The following is a 12,263-nucleotide window of genomic DNA, read 5'->3' on the forward strand; positions in this document are numbered from 1 at the left end:
ACGTGTGGATAATTCCGCTTTCATAATGCTAGATTATATTTCCTACATACATTCACTGCCATTCTGATTGCGTGAGGCTCTGTGATTCAGGGTTAGTCATGGACATATTAAAAAGAAATGTGATATTCAGCATTACATCATGTAGACAGCCAAGCGTGAAAGAGGTGAAGGCTTTGATGTAATTTGGTATAATCATGATAAGCAAAAGACACGGAACAAATAATTATATACAAAATTCAAAATAAATTTTATCCAGTCGCTTGAATAGTTGAGAAACTAATTTTGGTGTATCTTATTACCTGGATGCCTAACCTTCATCAAAGTAAGCCTAGTATATAATGGTTTATCGTAACATAATTATATATTGTAATCGTGTGAAAGTATTTACTTATGGCAAAGTTCAGATGTAACCATCCATCATGGCGGACACTGCTTACGTCATAGTCACGTGACTGCAAACATCCAATAGATTAGGAAGCTGATCCTACCTAGCCTATACATACGACTTAGCGCCCAATTCATAATGATGGTGGTCTTTTTAAAATATTGCGGTTGAGCCTGCTTGAATAGTTGGATCAAGGAAACTATTTTCAATAGGTGTGGATCGCCTACACAATGGCCTATTTATTCTGTGTAGCCCACATTATTCTTCAACATCGACAGAAAATAAAGAAAAATTAAGCCATGGCCAGACTTTTCACAAGTATGTGGTTTGTACATACTGTAAAAAAATGTACCTATTTGGTTCACCAGAAATATCAATGAAATTGTCAGTTCCATTAGCTGAAGCCAGAAGTATAAACTTGAAAATAAGTTTGAAGCGAAGGGATCGTAACACCCGAAAACAATTTCATGCACTCCAGTCAGAAAATCTGAGGAAATTGTCTGGGAGACACCGAAACGCCATCAGGTTAGACATTACTGGTTGTGCAAAACGAAAACTCCAATATCGGATCGTAACATCATACACATATTCCTTTACAGTAAATTTCGTGAGAAGGGAACTCTATCGTCTAAATCGTCAAATATCAAACAATGATGACTTCTAAGCTTTGTTACATGGCAACTATACATGCAAAGACAAACCAGAAACGCGCTAGCTAGTACTACTCCAACAAATATTGACGATGCCTTGCAAAAGAGAACAGACCTTTCCTTCGCGTACAGATATCTGATTGTGTTTCATTTATCAAATGGACACGCTTTCTTGACCAGTCATTCATGCAAGAAATTGAAAGCAGTGGCCTTGAGTACAACCGGCCATGCTTGGTCACTAAACCAATCACCCCGCACGCATAGTCTATGCAGTGCTAATGGTAGCAATTACTTTGTTAGAGACGCCTGCTTCTTATCAAACCTTTTATCATAACATGATAATGCCCTGAGCGTAGACCCATCACTTTAAAGTAGAGCATCTTCTTCAATCTAAAATTTGATTTTTGTATGTCTTAAGATCTAATTTTACGAAAGGTGCGAGAAGTTGATATCTCACGCACACAAGGATTCAAATAAAGAGGAATGTGACCGTTTATTTGATATAACATAAAAGATTTATAGCCAGCCGATGGCTAGAGTTGGCTTAAATATATAGACAACAGTTAATAGATAGAAACATTGATGTAAGCTTTGAGAGTTCTTTAACCAGTTTGATAGCAATGGAGCTCTCAGCATGAGAGATTCCCAATTTCTTGGACAATTTTCCGACTGAATAGTCCCGTTCTCAGATCTAACGGCGGAACACTTATCCCCTTAATTGGATATTTCTGCATGTCCTATGCGTGCGATAATTGCGGCACATCTTGGATGAAATTGCCATCAAAGATTGGATCCGTCGGCACCTCGCCTGTCACGAAAACTTTATCCTTATGACCTTGCGGGACCGATCGTTTCCTAGCGTTCAATACCATGTTACAGAGGTTGTATAAATCTTCATTAAACAGCGTAGTTCTCAACCAAACGAAGGATTTTCAGGCGCAAGCGCTGTCATTGAAGGATGTTTGCAACATCAACGTGTTCAGCGGCTCAAGAACTGGTGTAGATCTATAGAAGACGATGTTACAATCCTGAGCAGGTCCGGACTATGCTTCTTCTGCCAGCGGAGCAAGATCTGGCCCTTCTTCGGTCGCCATATTGAAATATGATTACCCACAATTCTCAGAATTCCGGAAAGTTACGAGAACTTCACGAACATGTAACGAGCATTCAGAATTCAAGATCGGTCGCTCTGATATGGCTTCGAACGTTCAGAATTGCAACGAACGTTTTGCTAAATGGCAACGACCGTTCCAAAATGCAATGACCGTTCAAGAGACCAAAATTTGCTTCGGCGTAACACACCAGTTTAAAGCATAACACACCATCATTGAGAATACAAATAGTACACAAGGTTAATGGCCTTTCCTGTTCAATCTTAGATAAAACATAACTTTATGTTACATTATTAATTCACAAACACGGCAGCAACTTCAACAATGAATTAATCACAATGAACCCCTGACTGTGACGAATGCCATATGGCTGAAATTCGTTAATTTCCTGCCGATATATGCAACGGTGCGACCGGTTTGTATCTAACTCTGACGAGTTTTCAGTCTTGTTGACAATAACAGATGGTGCTCAGACTTACGTAAGTCACATGAGTGAACGGAGTAATACTTCAACGGACACATTTACAACAAACTTTTTCGTGAATGTTCAGAAACTTTATTGCACAAAATTTGCACAAGGTGCAACATCCATTCGATATGCAATGAAGCTAACTTCTATGAAGCTAATACTATGTAGTATGGAATGAGGATGCGCTTTATCAGATCTTTATTTCTCTGTTGATACGGCTGATCAAAATAAGCTTATTTCTTTAGTTTATTTTTATCGTCTCTTGTGATCAGCTGGGTCGATTGTCATCAGATTAAGCTAAATACTAATCTCTTTCCGGGATTAGCAATCGGATAGAAACGTTGTGCCGTAAGACTCTACAATGATTCTGTGGCTTAGGTCTAGATCTCTGGCTGTCTAGTTGATTGACTCGAATACTGTGAATAAGTTGGCCATGGTGTGTTATCGTTTGATATTTTTAACAGCCCATTGTACCAAACTGTACAGGGAGGCAAAGACCATTCCCTGCATATCTAAATTTGTCTTTCGAATAAATGGAAAAATAAATATATAGATAGAAACAAACATGCGGTGTCTTATCTAAAGAACATCTTGTCTCACTTTAAATTTCCGGTTTTTAACAAAGCGCATTTGATTGATCCGAAACCCAATGCGCTGCTTTCCAATAACGAGAGAATTAACTTGGATATTTGCTACAACTGCATCATAAAAAGATCCTACTGAACACTCACTGCAATGTAGAAGTTAGTTAGTCCTTTACATACATAGTGTGTAGGGAAGCACCAATCTCCATTTCTACAGACCTTGGGCCATCCAGCTGTGCAAGTACTACATCATGTGCGTCCAGCTTCCATCCCTGTATCCATTTATGTGATACACCAAGTCTTGGTAAGTCAGACTGTTTCCATGGCCCACACATGCTAGCTTCCAAGGAAGCTTCCACGCCCCCAAGGAAATTTTACCACTCCCACCACTATAGATATGAGAGATTAACCTCGCATCTAGTCTATCGTCGTTGGGCCGGGCTATCTTTGGCCAAGCCTTCATCGGCGCAAACGAAGCTCCCTACCGCCTGGGTATTCTTTTGCACCCGTGGTTGTTTTACGCGGTTTGAGTTTTACAAGCTAAGGTACGAGTTTAAACTCCTATGGAGTTTCAAAGATTAACCCTGCGCATGCGGCAGAAAGCCCCTTCTGCCCTCCGGATAGATTAAAGTGATACTTGGTATATGGCTAGGTTGTGGGAAGACGAAGGTCAATATAGATTTTGGGCCCCCTGGCATGTGACCTTGGTACTGCAGCAGAACTTCCGGTTTTTGTATCTTTTATCTTGGACCTGACGTGACATCGTCTTTTGTTGGTAGATAGCTAGTGATGCAAGGAAGAAATGCCAATGGTGTAGGTTTGTACCCCCGAACAGCTTTTAGTCTAGTGTGGCGAAGTCTTGGTTCGACTCGGTCGCAAAAAGCAAAGCGTCAATGATTTTCCTATCTAAACGCCGATCCGTGAAACTAAACTCTACAGGAAGCTCCTGTTCAATGAACCGTGACATAGAGGTAATCACAAACTGCCATTGATGGACGTGTTTCATTAAAAATGGTTGTCAGGACGTTGCAAAAGTCAACCATTAATGCTGGTGTCACATTTCCCAACCGGTGCCCGGCCGGGCAGTTTGCGGGATCGAAAAAGTATGACATTAAAAAAACATAAACAAAACACATGACATGTTAAAAAAAATAGTTATGAGCATAATTTGTGCATTTTTCATTCATTTGTACGTTTATTTTTCGTTCCCGCAAACATCCCGCCCGGGCCCCAATTTTCAAATAAGACCATAACATTATGAAGAAGTAGACATTTGACGTCTTATGTGATAACAGCGTTTCTGGAATATTTTGTTGTTATCTCTTTTTTATCATAATGGATTGCAGATCGAACGGTTTTCATCGTAATGAGCAATTTATTCAGGAATCCACGTTGAGATAGCTGTTCACCGTAAATTTAATTGTAGCGAGATCACTTCCTTTACAATAGAATACGATTTATAAGGGCGTCCGCCTGTTGCTTTGAAATCCGATTATGGAAGCTAATACACTGCAAAAGACGCCTAGACTGTGGCATTTTTCAGAATCACAATGGACATATCGTAATCTCTTCTGAATATGATAAATACGTACAGGTAACACTCTAACGGCACAATTTGTTTCCTAAAAATCATCGCGGCGAGGTTGATGTCTTTACATTTGTTTATTATTTATTGTTTATTTGTTTGGTTGCTTGATTATCTGTTTGCGACTAGAATACACAAATGTATGATATCTAAAAAGATAATGTGAAGGAAAATATTAATCAATTGCGAAAACCACTAATGTATTAGATTGTGGAGGCTTATAATTCACAAATTACCAAACGTTATATAGATATAGTAATTAAATTAACCAAATAGATTTGACGTTTGCCTGCATGATGCCAGATGATACAGATAATATCTCCAGGGTACTGCATAAGCTCAACTGCTTCTCTAAAAGGATTATGAAAATTAATGATCTGTCAATGTCACTGCCGCATGTGTCAAAGTAGTTGTAGTTTTATTCTGCCCTAGAGGATACCAGAGAAATGATTTTTGGCCTTGACAATGACTCCCATTGGAGTTTCGTTGTGAATAACTGTAATGTGTTTAAGCCGTTACACCGGATTACGCCTAGCACAATGAAAATTTCCTGCGATTCTCTGGGTTTGGTACGTGATCCAATAATCGATGATGAGATAGGTGATTACCTTAACAATGTTGCTGCCAGGTCTTGTTAGAGACACATTTTTCAAGATTCCAGTAAAACGATTTTTCTGTAAGGCGAAGCCGCTGTTGAATACAAACACAATAGGATTCATCATTAAGTTTGCATGTAAACTAGATCTAAAGAATATATTGGACACCATAGACACTTATTATTCTGATCACGAAGGGCATCCCTGTCTTCTTCCTGCATCTTTATTCAAGGATTAAAACCCCGTCTGGACGGCCTACGGCTTTAGATCGCTACAAGAGCGAAGCACCATCATTTTCTGCTCCGATACTTTGAAATGCCCGTGAAGAAAATGGAGTTTAACCGGGAAGCTTTTTGATTATTCTCCGGCACCAAACGGTATCCCAGGCGAGACAAGAGAAGCCGTAATGTATTTATTATGGTGTCTCAACGGGGAATACCACAATCCTTATCTTCATAATGTAGCCCCCGTGTAGCCTTAATGGACGATTTTGCTACAAAGAGATTTAATCCCCCTGGAAGCTACGGTTGTTTTTCAAGCGGTGGGGCGTTTCACTTTATTTATCGGGGTGACAGTTCGTGCATCTCTTTATCTCTGAGAGGTTACTAATGAATCTTCGCGGCCTGGGGGCATCATCCGTGGCCTTTAGCTGCGCAACTAGGTCTTCCGTACTGGATGTTGTGGACCATATGGTGGATGATGTACTTTCGCACCCCTCCGTGAGGTAGTAGCCTTTTCCTCGTGGTGACTCCAAAATGGCGTATGCTTATCTGTCGGGAGCATCGACAATATACGACGTGAACGGCCCGTGGTCTTTGCGAGGGGGGTACACTTTCCCGGGGAGGGGATACTACCACCGTGGGAGGGGCAGGCCGACTATGATGGGGAGGAGACCTCCCTTCCATCCCAGAAGACGTAAACAGTGAGTAACAGAGATTGCAGACGACTGTTTGTGAAATCACGTTGTATCCCTGCTTGAGGCAAAGCGTTAAGCGTGCCATACTGTTATCATTTAATTCTCTTAAGGTCAGTGATGGTTGTGTCAAGGTCGTCCCCTTAATGGACAGCAGTTTGCCATCTTCCTTCCGGCTATTTCAACAGTTTGCCTGCTCTCAGACCCTGCGATATAAATTATTCAATGTCATAGTAGTCATCCCCCCGGAAGATACCGGTCATCATTTAATTCACCTCAGTTTACTCCCTGTATAGAGGCTTTTACTTTGTTTGTTATAGCTTGCCCGCATCAGGCTTTCCCATGTATTAAGGCATAATTAGTAATCATTGCAAATATCCATAACCATTAGTATCAATTTCGTAATGTGTATTATAACATCTCAAAGATTGCTTTTTAAATAGAATCATCGGAGAAACATACTTTCATGGCGTGGGTCTAAAATCAAGATAAATGAGGTTTTCAAGATTGCCATTTTGTGATATAAGACAGAAGCACTAGATATTGACAACACGCACGCTTCCATGCTGTTAATAGGATGTTAAGAGGTAAGACCGTCATTATGAGCACAGTAATCCACCCTACGTTACAACCGAGACTGGTGAACTCCTGGGCCGGCCTTAGCAGTCTTCAGCCCTAAGCCCCAGCTTTGTTGTGAATAATTCAGGACACAGAGAAGAGTTTTACAATACATACGGGTGAGAAAACCTTATTTCTGCTTCAATAGCAGGGCAAAGGAGGTAGTTTTACGTTTAATCGTAACTCCCAAGAAGCTTAACATAAAGGAAATACTGATTTTGTTGGCCTCTGTTATTACCTTTCAATATAAAAAAGCTATAATCACATATGCACACGGCAGAGATGTAAGTGTATCCTAAAGCCACTATAGAAACATTTGCCCTCAATATGTCATAAGTATATGATAAAACATTATAGTATCAACCTTGTTTCAGGACATACTAATATTGTAAATATTGTAAATGCGTCACGTGTATGTTAAAATGTCTTTGGACAAGTATTCTGAGCTGAGACGAACTCCACAATTTCGCTTCTTCTCCAAGACTAAATCATGGGCTAATACACATTTCAACCAAAGAAACAACGTTAACAGTAGCTTCAAACATGGTGATCTGGACATGTGGACATCACCCATATATTATGACGCATGATTGTGGCTCTATATGCTGCACACGGACACGTCAAAATAGGTCAGATAACGTTAAACTAGCTTGCCCACGTGCCACATGTAAATCAGTCCATTCTCCAGGGACAGCGTCCATTCAAAACGCAATTAACGGTGGACACATGTCCTTTATGCAGACTCTTCCGCTCATTATCTAGTACAACGTGTTGGAAAGAGATAACTGGGAAAAGAAGCTGATTACTAAAACAGATGCATCCCAGTTGTGTGTCATCAATAAAACATCAAGACTATATGATTCAAAGAGTTAAGACGTTTGCTATGACTTATGTAGAGAGAAAACCCTTTGAATAGCGGTTTGTCTTTGTAAGTTGATCTACGTAGAAAGTCAGTACACGTACATATAAGACATTAGAGACAACTATAAGATGGATTGCCAACAGTGGGCATCACTATCATTGTATGATCCGTGGTCTGTGATATTAGTTTTGGCAGTGAAGATAAATGGACGCCTAAATAATGTATAGCAGGTAGCTTCTCTCAATTATAGGGTATTGTCCGAGGGAAATTCAACAGGTCGTCATTTCCGTGGTAATGGTTTTTGTACCGCAGAGTTCGCTGTTGAATGATTAACCTGTAGTACACAAACAGGTTAAAGGAATATCTTGTATGATATATAATGCATCATTCTACTGTAATTGGTTTGCGTTCGTCGTATGGCATGCACTGGTCGGATGCTTTCATATTGGAGATATATCTTAAAGAAGGCAAATGCCTTTGAGAAATGCATGCTTTATATTGTAGAATACGTTGATACTGGTTCGGAGTTTGGTTAGGATGAATGAAGACATTGCTTGGCATGCATTCGCCGTATGGCACTGTTTGAATGCTGACATCTTTCAGATATATTTGAATGCAAAAGCCTTTTGCAAAACGTATGATTTCTATAGTAGAATAACTGTCGATTCGGGACTAGATCCGAACGAAAGAATGAAGACTACTTGTGAAGTGGTCAGTAGTTGTTGTCATAGCTTGTCATGTATGAACAGTACTTCTTAGCAACATGCAATACAAGATTCATTCACATGTTCTTAACTCTTGCATGAATTTGAAATTGGCGTAAAACAACTCATGAAACAACATGAAGTTGAGAGGCACTCGAGCTACTCCTGTATGATGAACTTCTCTGTACGATATTTGGACATTGAGGGATCTCTTACCAGTATGAGGGTCCCAGTTGCCCTAACAACTACGTGCACTTCAGCACATCAAAGAGGCCCTTAAGGGCAAAGGTTTTGCTCGACCTTTGAAGTTATAGTAATGGCATATCCTGCGGGAAAGGCGGTTAAGTGTTGCTGGCTATGTAAGGGCAGTCGCTACGGGGTCTAAAAGATGTTTCCTACGTCCTCAACTTGCTCTTCATTAGCCTAGATATGAAAATGAAAACTATGCAATATGTATGGCCTGTTATTATATATTTGAATGTATAAAGTAAGTTCTAATTATACACGGTAAAGGAGTAAAACTTAAATTGTGCGTAGCGAAAGTACACGGAATATGCATTTCGGAAATAGCAAGTTTTACGCATGATTAAAGTCAAGAAAACTGACTTATGATTATGTCGGTAAACATTACGCTAAAAGCCTTTGATAATATTATGCTATTAGCAACAATGGCTATCGAATTATGTGTCATTTCCTTCACATCACGAGATTGTCCTCTGAGATAAGTTGCCTCATCTTAGAAAATATCTCTTAGATGTCTGTTTATTAGGAATCCATTGTATATTGATCAATACATGACAAAATTGATAACTATACCTATACCTATAACTATATACATTCATAATTACTCAACTATAATCAAACAAATAGATAAATATATACTAATCGATGTAGACATACATGTCGCTAGCTAGCTAGCTAACTAGATAGTCTTACTCGTCAGCTGCAATGTTACCTAGAGCTAGTAGTTGAGTTGCCCACCAGTGATATGCATCCTGTGTCCATGAAAAATCTACTGGAACACATTTTGGCAGTCGGAGCCATTCAGATGACTCAACCAGAAACAAAAATACTATAATTGTGACTCTGCCATATGTTACTGAAATCAGTAAAAGCAATTTACCTATACCTTAGTGTATCGTTAGATTACTCAGCTGTAGTATATCAGAGTGTTACGTCACATTCATGCAGAAAAAACTTTACCGACATTGGTTTTCAGTCTGTTATGTCATTTTTATTTGCTGATACTTAATAGTTTTCTCTGCCAAAAATCTCAAAGGTTTCTTGTTATTACTAGTATGAGTGTGCTATTTCGCTCCTTAACACCCGTGCCGCCGTTTATGACTACACAGTGTACATGTACATATAGTGTGTACCTTAAAGTTTTAGTATTCCGGACGTTTGTACCACCTAATGCCATTGGTGCTTGTGATTATGTCTGTGCTTCTGCAGAGATCATTTTCATAGCCCCTACCTTGCTAATGTTGCATGAAATGGGTAAAAGTTTCTCAAATAGCACAAGCTATGTCGTTATACCATGGCCAGTCTAATACCCAGTCCATCTATGTATCATACTTTTCTGTGCAGTTTTACCTCACCCTGTAATCGACTCAAATTAGTCGGTGTTTTTGTGAGGTAGCCATTTTCCATGCATTTTCCAATGGCGATGCCATTTCAATGATTCAATCAAAATTTTACCCAATCGTACCATTTCATTTCGGAAAGCCAGTGTTGTTTAAATTATTGATGGCCATTTCTGTTTTATTGATAAAGTATATACCAATAAGCACACCAATTAGAAGAACAGGGAGAGCACAAACTCGATATGAACTTAGTATTATTGGACCTCCTCATACAGCTTCTTGACCTAACACTATGTCAGGTAGATAATTGACAGTTTTAGTCCAAAGCTAATGTTGTTATACTAAGTACACTGCAGTCCTTCACGTTACAGAATAACCAGGCCTCTGTCTATTTATTTATTTATAGATAATTTCATTTGTTGTTTCTTATGCCTTTTTTTCTCTCACATGTCATTGCTCGCCAGTGGTTGCTAGATGACCTACATTGATAGTTCCTGAAGGAGAGATTCTATCGTTCATGTTACAAATAGAATGACAGATTATGGCGTATTCCTATCTATCTCGGTCCTCGTACAATGGTTTCGGGCGGGGCCGCGGCCGGAGTCAGGCCCCGTCGTGGGCGTACGGCCGGGGTAGAGGCCGAGGACAGTGGTCACCCGTACCGATGCGCCGACCCCGAGGACTGCGATACGTTTCGTGAGTAGGAAGAGGTTATGGCGTATTACTAGTATTCTGTCTGGCTAGAGAGATAGATCTGATAACATTTTGTCTTTTTGAAAGGTCGTCGCAGCGAGTTACTTTTTGCAGTAGAAATCAATCTTTTCTTTTCTTTTGGTAGCGTAAATTGAAAATATGGATATTAGCTTGCCAGCACGCAAAGGTATTGTACCAAGACCAATTGCAGTATTCATGGTAGTAGCATTTTAGCAAGATTCGTTAAATTCAACAGAAATGTTTTTTTTTTCTTTTCCCCAAATTGATTTGTGAGATTTGCTGGTAAAAGGTATATAAGATTTTCATTATCTTTAGTGTAAAGTTGCTGGTCGTCCGCTGGCGTCAATGATACAGAATAACACAACACGCTTTGAGCAAGCTATTCATATGTAACGTTCGGGCATTACGTCACATTCAATTCTAAAACAAGTTATTTTGATTGACATGTGATCCGCCAATCTAGGACATTGCTATCAATAAGAATCGCATGATAGATATCGAGTGTTTGACATTTTGACGAATCATAGTTGATGTCAGGAAATCGAGATAACCGCACTCACGTAGGTTAATTTGTCTCCACCTTTGGTATTTGTTGTCATCATCTATCAAGATTAAAATGCCGACTGAATGGCAGACGAGCATGGGTGTTGGACGGGTTTTGGGGGATCGTGGCGTCGAGAGGTCAAACGTGCCAATCACATGGAATTGGGATCATGGATCATTCTCCACTCCTCTTTCGCTATCGACACACAGGGTATCATGCAGAGTTATTTTTCACAATCAATATTGAACTTAAACTAATAGTCAAAACCCACAGTCAACAGCTCGTTTTGAATTTGCAAAAAGGCCGTTCGCTTTACGTGAATGTTTTGATGTAGATTAGAAATGTAAGTGTTTGGTGTTGTTTTTCCCAAATGGTCTTCTAGCACACTCTGACGGAAGGTCTTCTTATCTATACATTCATATATGTATTTATTTATGTATAAGTCACTGTCACATGTTGACCTATATACCTCACTCCGTTGCATGATAATAGATGCCAGAATTAACAGTTGGTCTTGATGGGCGGGTAGTGTACTACGTGACTTATTGAACTCCCGCAATACACTCTTAATCCACTCCTTCAAAAAGGGATCAACCAATATTAGGCTTGGATTAATGTCTGGTTAAAGGTAATAATGGATTAATTAGGCCAGAGAGATCTTGAGGCTGGGGATATCACCGTGTACTTCTCTAGGGCTTTTAACATCGTACCACGATACTTTTTATTCTATTTTCATTGAGATATACCACATTTTGTGGAAGGATTGACATTAGAGGTGACATAACGGTAGGGTTTGAATTTGATGAACTCACATAGGGAAGGACTCCTACTCTTTTCGATAAGTGATGTGGGTTCTTTGACGTGCTTTAGGCGTGATGGAAGAATTTCCCTGTTCATGTTATTACAGAATGCACTCTCTTTAACACAAACCGAAATTAGGTGTA

The 12,263-nt window shown here is 39.6% G+C and overlaps 1 protein-coding gene across 4 annotated transcripts in view; it reads left to right on the plus strand.

The window, feature by feature from the left end:
* LOC136423110 (ferroptosis suppressor protein 1-like) overlaps positions 1 to 12,263 on the plus strand; it is a 29,368-nt gene that overhangs the window by 9,496 nt on the left and 7,609 nt on the right. The window contains exon 1 of one of the 4 annotated variants that reach the window (XM_066411135.1): positions 5,639 to 6,303. The exons of 2 other annotated variants lie outside the window; for them this stretch is intronic. In XM_066411135.1, coding sequence (XP_066267232.1) covers positions 6,137 to 6,303 — 167 coding nt within the window. In that variant the 5' untranslated portion in view covers positions 5,639 to 6,136. Of the gene's footprint in view, positions 1 to 5,638; positions 6,304 to 10,511; positions 10,758 to 12,263 lie in introns of those variants that run through there. One more of the 4 variants, XM_066411132.1, reaches the window with a different exon arrangement.

The sequence above is a fragment of the Branchiostoma lanceolatum genome, chromosome 17, assembly GCF_035083965.1.
Source record: "Branchiostoma lanceolatum isolate klBraLanc5 chromosome 17, klBraLanc5.hap2, whole genome shotgun sequence".
NCBI lineage: Eukaryota > Metazoa > Chordata > Leptocardii > Amphioxiformes > Branchiostomatidae > Branchiostoma > Branchiostoma lanceolatum.